The sequence below is a fragment of the Spermophilus citellus genome (genome assembly GCF_964194105.1).
Source record: "Spermophilus citellus genome assembly, chromosome: 2".
Classification (NCBI taxonomy): Eukaryota; Metazoa; Chordata; class Mammalia; order Rodentia; family Sciuridae; genus Spermophilus; species Spermophilus citellus.
Genome location: NC_138183.1, coordinates 36,442,850 through 36,461,723, shown reverse-complemented (window position 1 = coordinate 36,461,723; position 18,874 = coordinate 36,442,850). Strand labels below are relative to the sequence as shown.

Here is an 18,874-nt window from a genome sequence, read left to right as displayed (position 1 = left end):
GAGGGAGGGGAGGGGAGGGGAGGAAAGGGGAGGGAGGGGAGGGGAGGGGAGGGAGGGAGGAAGGGAGGGGAGATAGCTACCAACCTCATCAGCTCAAGGCCCTGGCTTTAATTATTATGGTCAACAGGTGTCTCCCAAGCCCCTCCTTCCCAGCCACCCAGGAACCATTTTATAGGAGGTGCCACCCCAACTTACAGCACATTAAATGTGCCACAATAATAATTTCTGTTCTAAAAATGAAAAAAAATATATTTTTTATAATCTTGCTTTTGAAATTATTTGGCCATAAGTCATTTAATCAATGACTAATTATGATTTCTCTGCAATCAAGGCACAGACTTAGAACTCTTGCAGAGGGAGAAAAATCTAACCTAAAAGTTGTTTTAAAACATAATGAAAGTTTGATGAGCCTTAAATTTAGTAGTTAATGAAGTTAATGTTACAATGTGTAGACATTTCATATAACATTAATTAATGCCAGCGTTCCAGATTCCTTTTTGAATTGTACAGGCAAAAGGCAAAAAATAAAATTTCAGGCTTCAAAGTGTAAATTCCCGAAAAGCTCCTAGACCTTTAGCTGGGGACTTCTCTGGGCCCCTGCGTCCTGGTTCCAGGCTCCATGTGGAACACCAACCTCATCCTCTGAGAGCTCCAGTCTGCCAGGGACTAAGACACACTCACAAATAATGTGAGAAAAAGTAGAAGGAAAGAAGAGCAGGACAAGGGAGCTGGGCAGGACGCCTTAAGCGGGCAGACCGCCTGCTGCTGTCCAAGGTCAAAGGGCTTTTCGGAGCCCTGGACACTCCTGCCCCGAGAGCACGAGAGCACGGCCAGGCCTGGCTCCTCCCAGAGAGGGTAGCCATGAGGCCCTCTTGGCAGGTCTTTCAGCAAGAAGTGGCACTGGAAGCATTTACAGCAGAGTGGTTTAACTCTTAACTCTCAGCACTTAACTCTCAGTCATGTGTCTCTTCCACTTGTGGTGGGGGGTGGCCAGGAGCTGAGGACCGAGCTGCAGTCCCTGTCCAAGCCTTTGGATTTATCTCTTGGGTTCATGTCCACTCCACCTCTGGTCAGAATCTGACTTGACCATCAGGACTCAGGACTAAGTCCAAGGACCAGCAAGGCCATCCACTCCCCATGGGACACCATGTACCTCCCGTGCTCCGCCTACACTAACCGGGTACACCAACATTTTGGGGGGCCCCGAAAGAACAACAAGCCCAACCTGTCCCCACTTCATCTGCCCAAAGCTCAGACCTTCCACAAATATTCCAGTTTCTTCTAAAGCCAATCCTTTAAAATCTCCTAAAAGCCATCACAAGCCAGTTGTTTTATTTTGTATTTTTAAGTAAAGCAGCTGTAGAGGAACAGCAGGAGGAGGCTGCAGTCGGAACCCCACGACCTCACATTCAGCCTTGGGCTTGAGTCCTCCCAAGCACCATCAGATGGAGCTGGACGCTACTATAATGTGACCCCCACCTGGAGTAGCACTGAAGGTGAAGGTGTCCTCTGCCAGTTCTGACGTCCCACTTCCTGGTCAGGCCAGGGAGCCCGTGACTTTGGGCAGGGCCCTCTTTCCCAGGTAGGACCCTGCTTCTGTGTGACATGTATGAAAAAACAACATTTCCCAGCACCTGCCTGGGCCCACAATGTCCCCTTCCCTACCTCTACACTCCCCCAGGGGACACACTGCTTACCAGGATGGAATGGATTTTGGTCATCTCTGCTACCTCGATTGCTCCAAGGCTCCAGATTCCTAAGTCTCTGAATCCCCATGCCAGGTGCGAAGGCCCTGAAGGTCTGTCCTGGTCTGCACAGCAGTGGTTGGGGCTTCCAGATGGGGACATGGGATCAGCACATTCTCAGGCTCCTTCCTTCAGTTCCTTGTCCACACAGGACAGCCCAGGGCTGTGGCCTCATCACTTCAGAGACCAAATCTGAAGGGAACTGCCCACTTAGAACAGAGGTGACCGGGCTCAGGCCCTTCAGTCCAGCCAGGAGGTAACATCAGCAGGATGGACACCACTGCCTTAGCAGCCCTGGAGTGGCAGGACCAAGAAGACCCCTCGGGAGCATTCAGTCTAGCATCCCTACCCCTGCCTCCTATTTTAAGAGACAGTAGAAGTCCTAAGGCCACGTCCCAAAGTCGCACTGTATGGCAGCTGGGATCAAAACCAGATCTCAATTTGAGCAGGACCTTCAGGCCTTCCATGTCCTTTCCATCCCAGAATCTTTGATTTTGCCTTTTTTTTTTTTCCTTCACAAGTGTAGTCAAGAGCTCAGAAAGCCTGCATGGGTGTGTTGGTTTCTCCCCAACTCCAGGGTCACTTTGGGGTTCCTTGGAGCTTCAGTTTAAATACAGTGTCCAGATCAGGTTACTCCAGACCCTTGTTCCCTACCTGTGAGGGCACAGGTGGTCTCACCTCTCAGTCTCATGTCCAGATCTGCCTTGGCAGAGCCTGCCCTCTGTCAAGGCTACCAGATGTGCTGCTTGGTGCCCAGAGTTTTGCAGGGGGTGAGGCCTGGTGCGGGCACAGGCCCTTTTCCATCAGGCCCAGCCTGCCCTCCCAGCTCTTCTCCTCCACCACCCCTAAGGCTTTGGTCACACAGCTCCTGCTGGATGCCTGTGCTCTCTGGCCTCTCTGGGGCTTCTCATGCATGGGTCCCTTACCCGCAGTGTCTTCTTGAACTGGCTAATCCACACTTCAAGTTCCAGCTCCAATGACTCTCTCCCTCAGGAAGCCTTCCCGATTCCTCCCATCCACCCCAATTTTCTCCAGCAGACTCAGCGGCCCCCTCTCCTGATCTCCTGGGCACTTTGTACGTTCTTGGGTTTTAGCTCTTAGCATAGCATGTCTCTACATGTTTTTCTTACTTTTCAAGTAGACTGTGAGATACCTGAGGGCAGCAGTTAGCTGTGTCTGAGGCACCACACCTAGTCCAGAACTGGCGCTCAGTGTCTGAGGAAATGTTTGGAGAATGAACAAATGAACGAATGTGAAGTTTCATCCTTGCTGTGTCTGGGGTCAATTCCACATTCCTGGTGTGGCAGAGTGACTAGAGGCCACTAGAGGGCAGCAAAGAGTCAGGAACGAGCAACAGGTGTGAGCCCTGGAGACCCGGACAGGGTGGGCAAAGGCGTGGAAGGAGCCTGGGAGCCACCAGGAGCCCCAGGGAGACCTTAGGAAGAAATTTAGAGGTGGGAGGAAGCAGAACTAAGAACGAAGGCCTTTCACCCCTTGAACAAACCCAATGCTTGGGCTAGAGAGGCCCTCGGAGGGCACTGGTCCAGTCTCCCATCTGATGCCTGAGTCCCCCAACAAGCTGTCTTTGGCTGCAGCTGGCCCCTCCCAAGCCTGCCCATTCCACTGGTTTCCCTTCTAGTTGCTGGGAAGGTTCTTTATAAAAAAGGCCAAAAAAGTGTCTCCCTGACTCCCATTGGCTTGTTCCAGCATCACCTACGGACTTGTGCGGAATATTTTCACCCCTGGTTCACATACCAAATGAGACCCACAGAGTGGAAATGACATGTCAACTCACACAGGTGTCCCTGACTGAGCCAAGCCACCATCCTGCCTGGTGCTGGACCCTATCCCCCTCTGGCCTGCATGTCTTCCACTGAGAAGCCTGTGGGACAGGTGAGACTCAGAACCTAGGGTGATCTTGCCAAGGGCACAGAAAAAGCCCTTCCTCCTTTCCCTCCAAAAACTCTTCCCCCCTCACTCAGTTGGTGCCTAGGGAACTGCACAACCCTCATTTCCAAGGACCCTCACAAATAGCAGCCGAGGCAGGGTCAGAGAGGTCTCAGAACTGTGCATGTCACGCAGCTGCACACACTTTCCACAGTACCCCTCACCTCTCTTGGGGCACACCTCCATGTCTTGCTAGGCTCCACCCCAGTGCTCTTGGCCTGCTTCCCCACCTGTCCACAGAGGGATTTGCCTGGAAGTCTGCTGGTCTCCCAAAGTTGCCAAGTCCAAAATCTAACCTTGTTCAAGTCCAAAAACAAATACAAACCCTATTCATCAGCCTCCTCCCCAACCACATCCCCTTCTGGTCAACCCCCTTTCCCTGCCTGGGCTGGCTAGGCTGTGCTCCCTCCCACAGGAACTCATGCCAGCAGCTGGGCTCAGTCCCCACGCTCCTATTCAGAGACCCAGGACCCAGAGGCCCAGCTTTTGGCGTTCCCTTTGCCAAATGCCTTTCTCAATTGCACCAACTGTAGGTACCTTTCTGTTTCCTCCAGGCCAAGGCATTCAGGGTCTGTACCCCCCACTCTGCTGGGCCATGCTCTCCTGTGACTATGCTCTTCTCTAATCGGCTCTCCCATAGGTCCACACACTCCACTGGTCTGGGCTCCACTGGAGAGCTCTTGGTTTTATGCCTTCCAGGCAAGGCCCACATAGGTGTGCCTGCTAGGCTGCTGCCTCCATACCACACCAGGCTCAGACTCCGAAATAAGCAATACTACTACTATTAATTGACACATATGAAGCTTAATGTATGCCAGGAAAAGTTCTAAGAATTTTTACCTGTATGATATCATTTAGTTCACGTTTATTATCATCATTCCCATTATAGATGAGGAGGAAACTAGGGCCTCATCTAGTAGAGAAGTTATATAACTTGCCACAGGTCACACAGCTACTGAGAAGCAGCATATTGATTCAGAACCAGGCAGTTAAGCTCCAGAGTACATGTTCTTAATCACTCACCCTCCCATACTTCACCACATGCCTGCCAAGCAACCTGCCGCTTCTAGCCCCTGGTCAGCCCTGGCATCCTTAGCTACATTGCTCTACCCCCAAACGCATTATGGACACAGCAGATTGAGCCAAGCTCTCATTGGAAAATTCCCCATTTTTACTTCAACCACTGAGTCCTGAGTGCTCCTAGGTGCTAGGCACTCTGCCAGGAAGCAAGGATACAGCCGTCAACACACACAGCCTTGCTTAGTGTCCAACCCTTACACACCCACACAGGCCTGAAGGGAAGCCACGCCCTAAAGTACTCCAATAGTGCTTAGTACTGTGAATGCAAAACACCAAAATGCTCTGGGAGAGGGACGGTTGGGTGTCCTGATTTAGGTGGCACATGGTGGGCAGAACAATGCCCCCTGGCCAAAAATGCCTAATATCCCAATTCCTGGAAGTTGTGAATGTTATGCTACATGGCAAAGTGGAATTAAGGTTGTAGGTAGAAAGAATTAAGGCTGCTAATTGGCTGCCATGAAGATAAGGGGTTAGGTTTGGTTATCCAAGTGCATCCAGTGCCATTACAAAAGTCCTTCTGAGTGAAGAGGGAGGCAGGCTCCTCTCTCCGTGTTGCCAGCTTTGAAGAAGAAGGACTGGGCCACAAACCAAGGAAGGTAGGCAGCATCTATGAGCTGGAGAAAGAAAGAAAATGATTCTCCCCGAGAGCCTCCAGAAGGCACTCAGTCTGTGGACACTGGACTATAGCCAAGGGAGGCCCATTATGGACTTTTGGCCATGAGAATTGGAAGATAACACTTTTTTATTGTTTTAAGTCACAAATTTGTGGCAATTCTTTATGGCAGCAACAGAAAATTGACTCATTTAGGTAATGGGGGAGGCCTCTCTGAATAGACGAAACCCAAAAGGGTACAAGGGACCAGCCTTTTGTTTTTTGCACTGGGGATTAAATTCAGGGGCACTTAACCACTGAGTGCATCCCCAGCCCTTTTTATATTTTGAGACAGGGTCTCACTAAATTCCTTAGAGTCCAGCTAAGTTTCTGAGGCTGGCTTTGAACTTGCAATCTTCCTCCCTCAGCCTCCTGAGTTGCCAGGATTACAGGCATGCACCACCACTACACCTTGAGTCCTTTTTTTTTGGGGGGGGGTGCGGTGGAGGTACTGGGGATTGAACTCAGGGACACTCAATCACCCTCCATGCATGTTGCTCCACCAGCTTCTGCATCTGCTGCAACCCAGGGAAGATAGACCATGATACTGTCTGGCCTTCCTGGCACTGTGGCCTAACACCCCAAAACAAGAGTCAAGTAAGGGGGTCATGGGACAGGGCACATGACTGTTTTTAAAGACGCTTACCTTGTTTCTTAGACTCACTGAAGCCAAAGGCAGTGAACTCCCTTTCTATTTCCTCTCCAGCCCAGAATTTTTAAGAGTTTCAAATGCCATGTCAATATCTGTTATGTTACACAAATACCTTCAGGCAGGAATCAAGCAAGCAGTTACACCCATCAAGACACTATGGAATCTTTGGTGCAAAACTTTTGGCATTTGCTGAGACTTGATGAAAATAAAATCTGAAAACTGTCTCCATTCTAAGCTGATACAACATATCGGATATGCTTTCTTCAACATACCTGATCAGCAAAGGGCTATCTACAGAGTTTGCAGAGCTGCAGAAACAGAATTTACAAACATTAAGGAACAATTAGAAGCCATGTTTTGCAGACGTGGGGATGCCCTGGAGCCACAGGACAGACAACACCCTGATGACCAAATCCAATTCAAAGAAAGCATGAACCCAAGCCAACAAGCCAACATTAAATACAGAACAATGTTGTGTCTATTTTTTCAGGTCCCAAAGTTCAACTGCCCAAATGCACCCTGGAGACAGCCCCTCCTTTGTGTGTCCTAAAAGGAAACAGGATAAATGGAAGCCTTCATTTATAATCCTTTTTTGGGGGGTGGGTGGGTACTAGGGATTGAACTCAGGGGCATTCAACCACAGAGACACAACCCCAGCCTTTTTTATATTCTTTAATTTAGAGACAGGGTCTCACTGAGTTGCTTAGCACCTCACTTTTTTTGCTGAGGCTGGCTTTGAACTCGTGATCCTCCCGCCTCAGCCTCCTGAGCCGCTGGGATTATAGGCATGAGCCACTGCGCCTGGCTGCCTTTGTTTATAAAGGGAAGCAGTGTCAGCTGATGTTTTTCAGAGCCTACATGGGAAAGCCAACCCGGAAGGTTTCCAGTTTCTCTGTAGATTGCACTGCCGAGCCTGCTGGAGGTGAGGAGGGAAGGTCATTCCATACCTGAAACTGACCGCTGCAGCTGAGCAATCTCAGAGAAAGGGAAGCCGGAGAAACAGCTCCCCAGAAAGCTCAAAAGCTTTCTCCAAAGTGCCAACAGTCCTGTTGGGTCTGCAAAATGGGATCATCACCTTCAGCACAGTCACTATGAAGTGAGTGCCTCCTGGGCTCAGAAGCCAGAGAGGTAAAGAATCAGAAATCTGAACAAATACAAAGTTGAAATTCCTGATCCCTGGAACCTAATATGTGAATGTCATCTTATATGATGGGGCACAAAGGGGGATGAGGGTCTTTGCAAATGTGATTAAGTTAGGATCTTGTGATGGGGAGATTATCCTAGATTATTCAAGGGGGTCCTAAATGCACAAATACCCTTATAAGAGAGGAGATGGGGGAGACTGGCACACAAAGAAGGTGATGTAAAGATGGAGCAGGGGGGGCCACCCTGTAATGCCTGTAATCCCAGCGGCTCAGGAGGCTGAGCCAGGAGGATCACAAGTTCAAAACCAGACTCAGAAACTTAGCAAAGCTAAGCTAAACTCAGTGAGACTCTGTCCCTAAATAAAATACAAAAAAGGGCTGGGGATGTGGCTCAGTGGTTAAGTGCCCCTGAGTTCAATCCCTGGTACTTAAAAAAAAATTATGGAGTAAGGAGAGGTCAAGACCCTAGACTTGGAGTCAAGTACCAGACAAGGGCTGCCAGGAGGCAGGGACAGCCACAGAAGAAAGACCTAGGTCTTTTCCTAGAATGTCCCCGCAGCCCTGCCAACACCTTGATTTTGGGACAAGTCATACCAATTGCAAAATTCTGGGCTCTATAACTGTCAGAGAATAAGTTTCTAAGTTGTGAGCACCACATTTGTGGAGATTTGTTACAGCTGCCACAGGAAACTGATACACAGGCCCATATAATTTTCCCTGCATCTCCTCCTTAGCCTGCACTCACAAAAGGACCTAGAAGGAGCTAGGGACTGTGAAGGGTGCAGAAGGTAAGAAGGTCCCTATGAGAGCGGTGGACATGGGCAGAGCTGATGGGGAATAAACTTTAGCCCCCAGTGGAGGCCACACCAGGAAGTTTCCTGAAGCCAGTGATGTTTGCACTTGGCTCTGAAGAATGAAGCTGGATCCTGACAGGTCAAGCAGGAAGTAATCCAATCCAAGTCACAAAATGAGGAAAGCCAGTGACCAGTAAGAGTCCAAGGCATGCTGGGAATCAGCAAATGGTCCGGTGGAGAGCTGAGAGAAGAGGCCAGGAAAGCCAGCTGGGGCCATATCCTGCTATGCTCAAAGGGCAGAACCTCGGCTCTGCCAAAAGAGGGGCCTTCTCTGAGCTGGGGACAGTGCTCACAAAGACAATATGCTCAGGCTGCCCAAAAAACAGGTGCAGAAACTATCGTGGAAACCAGAGACCCAAATACATGACTGAGGAACAGGAGCTAAGGGTTGTGCCCACTGAGCTCAGCGTCCCAGCCCTGGTGCTGAACTGGGAGGTGCCAAAGAGAAAGCAAGGAAGCCAGGCAGGGAGAGGAAGAGGAGAAGGGAAGGGAATAGAAATACAGAAGAGGGAGGAGTCGGGATACTGGGGCAGCAGCTCCCTGGCCAAAATTCTTATTTTCCTCCCTCCATACTGTACAGCCTCCCTCTGTGCCAGAGGACAGAGCGCCAGGGGGCCCTGTGGTCACCCCATCCTGCTCCTGCCAGCAGAGTAGGTCGGGCTGTGCCCTTGCTTGGTCCTGTGAGTCTGGCTGCCACCACGAATGGATGAGGAGCCTTCACCCATTCCTGCAGGGGCTCTGCCAGGCCCACAGCCATTTGTGTATGGAACCTGGTAATTAGGGCTGGAGGAATCAAGGGCCAGAGGGCAGGCTCTGTTTGGATAAACTCGAGAAAGTTCAGATGCTTCTCTGAACTAGGCCTCTTAGGGGTCTGCAGCTGGAGCTGGGAGGCCCAGCTGGGTGGCCTCGGTTTCACCTACTAACATGCCCTTAGGATGGGGCATGGTGCTGCTGCTGCCTCCCCTTCTGCCTTCACTGAGAATCAGAGTTGATAGAGAGCACAGAGGCAGCACTGGGCACACGAGAGGGGGAGGCTGCAGGGGATCAATTTCTCACCTGCAAGCTGTGTGGCCGGGGCAGCTCCCGGACTTCTCTGGGTCTCACACCCTCGAGTCTGCCCACCTCGCAGGGTTGTTACGTCAAAGGGTTCTAGAGAAAGGACTTCCCGTTCTATAAAATGCTGCATGAATATGAAGGGCCATTCCCGGGTATTTCTTGGGATCTGTCCTACTTGCTGAAGATTGGGCCATGAGAAGCTGGATGGGAAAGGATGTCGTGGGCCCCACCACCTCTGATTGCAACATTTCCCTGGGATCTGCCACGGGCCCATCCTTGTAGCAGAAAAGGCGAAGGTTTTGCAGGTGGAACCTGGCAGATCTTCCTGGCATTGGCAAGGCCCAGGGCAAGAGCACACACGGAGGCCATTTCCCATATGTCTCATATTTAAAAGTCATAAATCAAGCTAACAAACCGTTAAATGAAATATGCTCCATCCTCCTACCTTGTTAAATACATCTTCAGCACAACCTGGAAGTCCAGGGTGGAATTTAGATTCCTGGAACGACTTGGTATTCTGTGCCAGGATGCGCCGCCTGGGGGAAGCCCACCCTGCTGTGATCTCACCTGCTGCTGGCCCCACCCCATCACCACACAGGGCTTCCTACACACCTGTGGGATAGTGGTCCTTACATTCAAGCCCTGTCCACATTCCCATTATGAGCCAGTCCTCAAGCTTAGGGGCTCACACATGGGTGACATGGGCGATCTTTAGGGGACAGCCCTGGGGAAGAGGCATGAAGACACTCGGTCCTACTTGAGGCAGTCTCTAGTGTGTGCTGGAAGGTGGGGTGCAGACGCCTCTCCTGGTCCTGCAGACTCCCCTGGTCTGTGGGATGCAGTGGGGGCTCTGTCCTGGCAGGGCTGCAGCAGTTCTCAGAGCAGGCGTCCTTTTTGCCTGGGTCTAGGGTGGGTCTACCCAGCTTCTAGTGGTGGCCCTGCTTCCTCGTTTCTGAGTGACCCAGGCACTCCCAGTCCCTTTCTGGACTCAAGTTTTTAAAATAATAATAATAATTATTATTAATTATTAGCAAACAATTAATAATCACTAATAAATAACCACTAATAAATCAGGAGGAAGAGTGCCCTGCCAGCTTCTCAGGGCTATTGTGAAACTCCAAAGAGAAAGTGGTGTGGGGGGTGGGGATAAGTCCTCTGGCTTTTCTAGTTTCCCAGAGAGTCAGTGGTGTATTAGGTCCAGGCACTGAAAACAGGTGTGACCCCTGCGAATGGCCAAATGAGAAAATGCTGCCCCATAAAGGAAGTACAGTGACATCTAACAGAGACCTGATTTCTCCCCAATTTTTGACATCTTTCATAAAAGGGTACTTGGGTATCCCTGCTATGCTAATGCCCTGAACACCCGGCCACCCCACACCTATGTGTGCCCCAGCTCCACGATGCAAGGGGGTGTGATGTAGTGGTCTCCTTTACAAATTTCTTGAAACCAACACATCGCTGGTCAGAGGAGATTAGGTTTCAGTGGTGTTTAGCTTATAATCTGGTGACCCAAACCCAGCAGCCAACATGCCAATCTTGAATACACCATCCTCCACCCAAGGAATAAGATGGCCAAGAGCAGCTCAGGGGTTTCTGCCACAGGAATTGGGTGGGAGAGAGAGGGAGGAGGGAGAGGAGGCTGGGGAGAAGCCCCCCACTGCTGGCCCCGCACCCCTTTGTGTTCAGACTCCCCAATGTAGCCAACAAGGGGCTGTTTGAGTGACAGTCGAGGACTGCCTCTCTCTGATGGCCTCCCCTTGCTGCCGCTGCCTCAGTCCCAGACCCAGCCGCAGGGAAGAGGCTGAGCCAGACCTCCGCCTGATTTATTCAGGTCTGCTTCTCAGAAGCGCCGAGGTCACCCGGGCTGTTTGGGGGGATGCCCCCCCTCGAAACCCCGTCCGCGTCCTGCTGTGGAGATGTGGACAGTGCAAACTCACCAGGCACCATCCCTGTCAGCGTCGGCGCCGAGTAGCTGCCCTGTCCGGCGGGGGGGACGTGCGGAGGGTACCCGGGGAGGGTCGTGCTTGCCAAGTCGCGGCCTGAGGAATCAAAGCAACAAATCACAGGGTGAGCATCTCCGCGGCCAGCTGCTCGTGTCCAAAGCTCCCCGGACACGTCTGCACATTTGTCACGTCCGTACGCTGAATGCCGACGTGCCCCCGGTTTCCCCCTCCACTCATGCGTGCTCGTGTTCACACACACACACACACACACCCCTCCAGCCACCCTGGCTTCACTCAGCAAGAACCCAGTCAGGGCTCTGGCCTGTCCCTGGGAAACCAGGACCCCTCGGGGAGGTGGACCGGCAAAGGTGCCAGCCTACTGGGGCTGCCTCCTCCCCAAGTGACTTGGACAGTCCCAACTTCTCGCTGTTGCTTCTGAGGGGCCTTCTGCACAGTCTCCTTCCTCCAGCTGTACCGTCTGACACCACCACCTTCAAAGACTCTCCAAATGCCTCCCTCCTCCTCTTCTTTGATGGCCCCGCAGTGGGCAGTGGCATTTCCGCCTCAGTCCCTCCAGCCCCACGTCTAGCCCTTGGCCCTGAGCCGCTCCTTCACTCAGTGCTGATTCAGGAAGCACCTCCCGACTCCAAACACCGCTCTGGGACTTCGACTCGGAGTGAAGGCCTCTGTCTTCAAGGGGTGGCCACTCCAGCCATGAGAGTCCAGCTCTTTACAGGCAGCCACCCCTTGCGGTAGTGATGACCCATATTCCACACTAGGAAGCCTGCCTTGTCATAAGACACGGCACCAAGAGAATAAGCCTGTGCTTCAGCCAAGGATCCAAGAGCATTTGCTTCCAGATGAGGCTGGAGAAACCCTGAGGCAGCTGAGCACTGTGAGGGAGGCACTGCCGGGTCCGTCGTCTCTTAGGGTGAGAGTAGGGCCTGCAGCCCTTCAAACTCCTACAGCCAGTTATATGTCCCAAGGTGACCACGGGTAAGAACAATAACCTAGATGCGGGGGTCACACTGTTCTGTGATTACCATTGGCCTTGAGGGCAAGACACCATCTTTGAAGAGGGAATTAGCAGTTTTTCCTAAAAATAAGGGATACACTCAATGCCATCCATCCTGTTTAGTGGGCAGGAAATGAGGTGGCCTGGGGACTAGGCCAGCCTCTTCTGGGTGTGGACACTGAGGTCGGGGATGGGGGTGGGGGTGGGGAGAGTGGAAGAGGCCCTGAGATTGTGCCTGAGCAACCGCTGGCCACACCCAGCCGGACTAGGCCCTGGAGTGCCTCTACAGCCTCCCCTAGGGTCCAGCCACACACAGGTTGATGACGCTGAACCGAGCCCCACAAGTAGATAGATGGGCATAGGAGAAGGGCCACCTCTGACAAATGCCCCCCAAAGAACAGCCAGCGTGTGGGGTAAGCCCTGAATAAACCAAGAGTCCTTCAGTGCCATCATTCAAAACCATCCAGCAGCTGAGATGGATGCTGCCGCCTGCCACAGGATTCTGCCTACTGTCCAGAACTTTCTAGAATACTAGGCAGCAGCAGACAGGAGGCTCCCCCTCCCTCTGCTCACTGCCTGCCTGGCTTTGGACTAGGCATCCTGGCTGAGTCTCTTCACATGAGGCATTGTTAGTGGGGAACAAACACCTAGGGCTTACCTCTGGGAGACCTCCGTCCCCCACAAGAATGCATCCATCACAGCTATCGTGACTCCCCGGGAGAGGCCATGTTAAACAGAAAGGGAAGCTGGCAGAACCGGTCATGCTGACAATGTGGAGGAAGAAGGTTTGCCCTGACAAGTTCTGCTGTGCCTCTCCTCCAATCCAACCCCCACAGCACTGGGTGGCAGCTCCCATTTCTACAGGAATGGCAATGGGCCCAAAATATTTTCTAAGTGAAAGAAAGAAACGGCTCTGCTAGAGGAGCAGGAGCTTTCGGGAGTCCATAAGAGTCCCCTCACCATGCTCAGGAATAAATGCAAGAAGGGATCTGGGAGTCATCTTGACCAACCCCTGTGACCATTTTGCAGATGGAAAAATTGAGTCCTCGTGTCGGGGGAGGGGAGCAACTGACTCCGGTCTCACAGGAACAGGTGGCAGAGTAGGTACCTCAGCTCAAGTTTCCTAACAGCCCAGACCTCTTCTACTCAAGCTGTGCCACGGTGGGGTGGGGAGCACTCATGCACAGTCTTCCCCACCCACAGCTGTCAGAAATTCAGAGGTCTGAAGGCTGCTGGAAAGGCACCCAAGGAAGCGGAGTGATCGCAAGTCACACTCCTCAGCCAAAGATTGAGATGTCAGTGGCCAGAATGGGAGACAGGTAGAGAGGACAGCCAAGGGCAGGGGCTGGCCTGATGAGCAGGCTCCCCCACCAATCAGAGGAGCATCTCCCATCCTGGCCCCGTCCCCAGGCTCACACCCCTGATGATGAAAACTACCAACACTTACATAGAAATTATAAAACAAATATGTCAAGAGCTTTGTAATGTTTTGAACAACTGATAATAAAAAAAAAAAAGAAATTATAAAACAAGAGCCTGTGTCCTAAGTATTTTAAATGGTTAACTCCTTTAACCCTCAACAACCCCATGAGGAAAGGTATTAATACCATCCCCATATATAGGAAAAAGAGACTTGTCCAAGGCGGTGCACTACTGCCCTGTGCGTGGGCCTGTCTGCTCCAGTGCAGAAGCTCCATTGCCTCCCAGCTGGGACACTGACACCATTACTTACTGGCTCCAGTTTGCAGAAGGAAACTCAACTGCACAGTTTTTATGGGTAAACGGTTGGGGGTGGAGGCTGGGACATAAGAGGGGGACTCCACATCTGCCTGCTAAAGGGTGGAGGGCCTTGTCCTGATAGGAGCCTGCCTGGTACAGAAGCCCACACTTCCCAAAGCTGCTTAGGATGGATGACAGGATGCTGGGAGGGAAGCACAGTGGATCCGAGGCAAGCTGGGCCTGGAGTCCAGCTCTCCTGCCTCCTGGGACTGGGTTCTCCCTTCAATAGCTGGCTGCCCTTTTGGTCATGTTTGGTCAACGGTTTCTGAAACTGTTACATACGCTCTAAAACCTTGATCCCTCTAGCAAAGGTTCAGAAAATCAGAGCCTCACTGAAGCACTCAACTCAGAAAGCCAGATAAAAAAGCAATAAAAAGAATCAAGGGAAAAGAGGAAGAAGGAATCGATAAAGAAAAAGCAGAAAATAATGAATTAGGAAACAGAAAAGCAGACCTAACAATAAGCACAACCAAGAATGGCTATTTGAAAAGACCAATAAAATAGAACAACTAGGCCAAGATTTTTTTTTAAAAGACACAAACATCAAGATAAGGAATGAGAAGAAGATATGACCAGAGACATAGAGATGACAAGAAGAAGAAGAAGAAGAAGAAGAAGAGGAGGAGGAGGAAGAGGAAGAGGAAGAGGAAGAGGAAGAGGAAGAGGAAGAGGAAGAAGAAGAAGAAGAAGAAGAAGAAGAAGAAGAAGAAGAAGAAGAAGACGACGACGAGGAGGAGGAGGAGGAGGAGGAGGAGGGGGAAGAGGAAGAAGAAACACTTCACACTAATAAATGTGGAACTCTCAATCAAATGTGTAACTTTTTGGAAAACATAAATTACCCAAGTAACCCAATAATAGGTAGAAAATGTTAGTAGCCCAATAACCTTGGAAGAAATAGAAAAAAAAAAGTCCTTTTAAAAAGTAAAAACCTTAATCCAGGTGTGGTGGTGCACTCCTATAATTTCAGCAGCTGGGGAGGCTGAGGCAGGAGGATTGCAAGTTCAAAGCCTTAACCACTTATTGAGGCCTTAAGTAACTCAGTGAGACCCTGTCTCTAAATAAAATTTTTAAAAGGGTTGGGGATGTGACTCAGTGGTTGAGTGTCCCTGGGTTCAATCCCTAGTACAAAAAATAAAAATAAAATAAAATGCTAGGGCTTCATCCATTTTGCTTCTTCTTTAAATTTTTTTGTACTTGTAGATAGACAGAATGCCTTTATTTTATTTGTTTATTTTTATGTGGTGCTGAGGATCAAACCCAGTGCTTCATGCATGCTAGGCAAATGCTCTCCACTGAGCTACAGCCCCAGACCCCGTTTTGCTTCTTACGGGGCAAATTTTAGTTAGTTTTTATTTTGGAAAGTTCTTTTAAATCTTCAAGGTACATATCCTTCTGTTATTAAACTTTCCCCAGATATAAAAAGCCAACACCTCTGAATCCATTTCACTAAGCTAACATCATGCTGATATAAAAACTTAAAAAAGGTGGCACAAACAATAAAAAGTGAAGGTCAGTTTCACTATGTACTAATACAGTCACAAGTTACTTGAGCTTCATTCTTGCTACTATTAACTTATTACACTGATTGAGTGTAATCACTGATAGAGTGATATTAGAAACACAATAGAAAGCCACAACCAAATGAGGTTTATTCCAGGTATGCAAGGATGGTTCAATATTAAAATATTGGTCAGGCTCTCAGGTTAATATATCAGTCTCCAAATCCCACCCTTGAGCGTCTGATCCTCTGTGGAGCCTTTCTAAGCCCTTCAAGTCTTTGAAGTAACTGCCTCTTCCAAAGATGCCCCTGCTCCCCACCCTGTCCCCAGTGCATGAGGCATGGAGCCGGGGAACCCACAAGCTGGAGGTGAAGATATTGATGATTACCAAACAGCTCTTACTGTGTACACTCTTCCTCTTTTACATGCATTAATTTCTAGTGACTCTATGAGGTGTCAACAGTTATCATATGCACCTTACAAAAGAGAAAAACTGAAGAATGAAGAGTTTGACATGTATGAAGACACGAATTGGGTGTCAACATACTTTATATATAAACAGAGATATGAACAATTGAGGTATATATGTGTAATAAGAATTGTAATGCATTCCACTGTCATTTTTTTAAATCAATAATAATAAAAAAAAAGAATGAAGAGTTTAAGGAACCTGTCTATAGGGACATCATTAATAGGAAACAGCAAGGCTTTGAACTGATGCTGGACACTGGGATCTTTTGACCTGATGACAATAGAAACAAAATAGAACTGGGTGAGAAAACACACAGGAGAGGCTTTTACTGGGGCTTCCATTTAGGAAGGAAGACATAACTCCAGCAAGAAGACATCAGGCTGGCCCCCTAGAAGAATGACGGGAGCTCGTCTTATTGGTTACAGCAGGCATGGGATGGTGGCTGACGAGGTGTGCTCAGCTCAGGCATTGGCCCTGTACTAAAGGAAGTTACTGCAGCTGTTCAAGAGAAGGCATGTGGGGAGGGTGCCTCTGCAACGCAAGCTCACACTGTTGAGGGTGGCACATGCCAAGCCTCCTGGGTCTGCTATCCGGCCATGAGCCACAGCCCATGAGTGCATTTTCCCTTTGTCCCTAGGGTGGTCCCTGACTCAGAACCAAGGTGGCCTGGCCCCAGCCTGAGCCTCTGTTAATGGGGAGAGGGGCTGGCAGGTAGGAGAAAATGGACAGAGAAGGAAGGCTGAGGAGGGGGATGGATTAGTCAGGTGAGGAACGGGAAGGGAAGAGCAGGGGAGAGCAGGAAGGGGAGAGTGGAGTCAACCACGGGCTGTGGGAAGCCAGACCCAGGCTGGGTGTCCGTGCTCATTTGGGAAGAAACTCGTCAGCATTGTCTGCCACACTGAGCTCACAAGGGCAGGGTTGCCAGATGCCTGGCACACAGCAAGCGCCCAATAACAACTGTCTGCAGGAGGCAGGACAAGGCCACCCAGAGCCCTTTAGCTGACTCCAGTCCCATGCTGGCTTCTGAACTTTTGTGGGACTCTGGACAAGTCACGCTCCCCTCCCCCGCCAGCCTCAGTCTCCCCAATTTTAAAAAGAGGTCTGAGGCCAACGTATCCCAGGGCCCGATAGTCCTAGTGTCCTGAGTGAGCACACACACGCAAAGGGCAAGGGAGCCCCGCATGCAGATTCCTGTCGTCGTGGTCCCTCTGCAGCTCTGGACTCTCTACGCATCCCTTTGGTGCCTGTGCCTGTGCCTGCCGCCCGGAGGGTTGGAGACCTCCCGCGCTGGCAGCCAGCTCTCCAGCTTCAGCCCCACAGGGGCTTTGTGCCAGCTCCAGCCTTGCCCAGGATTTGCCACCATGCCAGGGGCTCATTCCTGTCCAATCCCTCCTCCCAGCCACTGGGATGACACTGTACTGTGAAGAGCTGACAAATGGCCACACATATTCCCCAAATAACTCTGTCCCCGAGCCCCCCATTACCAAGGGGCTTCTTTGTGTTGGCTGCATTTTTATCCAGAGAATGTCCCTAGAACCAGAGGCTTCATCCTGTGGCTGCATTTACTTTCCATGGTCTAGTCAGGGGCGCCAAGGGCCCAGGTTGTCACCATGGTGAGCAAGGAAGTGAGGGACTGACAGCTGTCTGTGTCATCTGAGTTCCTGAATCGCTCCTGCTGTCAGTCATGGTGGGGGGAGGCTGTTGATGGACATTATCCATTTCATCCCCAGCTTGCAAAATTCCACATGGGAAGTGACAGGGGACTGACTGCAGGTCCACATACAAAGCAAGGCAGCAGAGCACAGTGACTAGGAGTGTCAGGACCACCAGGCGCAGATTCTTCCTACCACTTTCCAGCTGTGTGACCTTGAGGGAGTTTCTTAGTCATTTTGAGCCTCAGTTTTCTAATCTATGAAATGGGGATAGTAATAGCCAATACTCAGACTGTGAGCCAGGTGCATATGTACTTCTTTATTCCTCACCATGACCCTATTAGAGGACTACAATTAACCAGTTTTGTTGAGAGGGGAAATTGAGGCATGGAGAGCGTAAGCATATGGTCTCATGGCTGGTAAGTGAAAGGTGAGGTCTCAAACCCAGTCAGCCTTACTTGTAAGCCTGCGCTCTCCACCTCCATCCCTCTCACTGGGCTGCTGCGAGGATTATGGGAAGATGTGAGCAAGACTCGTGTGGCACAGTGTAGAAGATGGGGTGCTGGGCCCCAAGAACCCCACTGGCACACCATCAACTTGGGAAAGATGGTAATTAGACTTCAAAAATTCGGAATCTCTCTCTCTCTCTCTCTCTCTCTCTCTCTCTCTCACACACACACACACACACACACACACACACACACACACACACAAATAGATACCAGGAATTAAACTCAGAGGCACTTAACCACTTAGCCACATCCCCAGCCCTTTTAAAATTCTTTCTTATTTTGAGACAGGGTCTCATTAAGTCCTTAGGGCCTCACTAAGTTGCTGAGTTTGGCTTTAAACTTGTGATCCTCTTGCCTCAGCCTCCTGAGCTGCAGAATGACATAGTCTTAAACCACTTTTTAAGCCAAGTAAACCTTTATAAAAACCCAGAAGGAACACTTTGCAGCTCCTCCCACCAGAGCACAGGAGTCTGCTCTGCTCCAGGAGTTTTTTTGGGCTCAGCCACGTGCCTCACTCTGGCCAAGCAGAAGCTTGAAACCCAGTGTGTGGTGGGGGTGCCCCTCTGTGCTTCCCCATCAGCCACCATGAATGAGAATATGCTCTGGTCCAAAGAGAAGGGCCTACATGTGAAGCAGAGATGGACCCAACCTATCCCTGGAGCCAAGCCCAGCCTAGATCAGTCAGTCCCCAGCCGCCCTCTGGAGGCATGAGCAAGAATAAGTGATTGCTGTTGTAGCCCTGAGTTTCAGTGTGGTTTGCTAAGCAGCACTATTGTGGCCACTGCTGGGCTTCTTCTTTACTTCCAAACACACTTTCTGGGGCCTTCTAAGGACATCTATCTGAATCTAAGCAGAAGCTGGACACCTCCTG

The 18,874-nt window shown here is 50.5% G+C and overlaps 1 protein-coding gene across 8 annotated transcripts in view; it reads right to left on the bottom strand.

Annotated features, from left to right (window-relative positions):
- PAX5 (paired box 5) overlaps nt 1–18,874 on the bottom strand; it is a gene marked incomplete at both ends in the record, with an annotated part of 185,926 nt that overhangs the window by 29,506 nt on the left and 137,546 nt on the right. For 5 of the 8 annotated variants that reach the window (XM_081280521.1, XM_081280525.1, XM_081280523.1 and 2 more), the window contains one exon: nt 11,069–11,170. The exons of the other annotated variants lie outside the window; for them this stretch is intronic. In XM_081280521.1, coding sequence (XP_081136647.1) covers nt 11,069–11,170 — 102 coding nt within the window. The remainder of the gene's footprint in view (nt 1–11,068; nt 11,171–18,874) is intronic. 8 annotated transcript variants of the gene reach the window in all.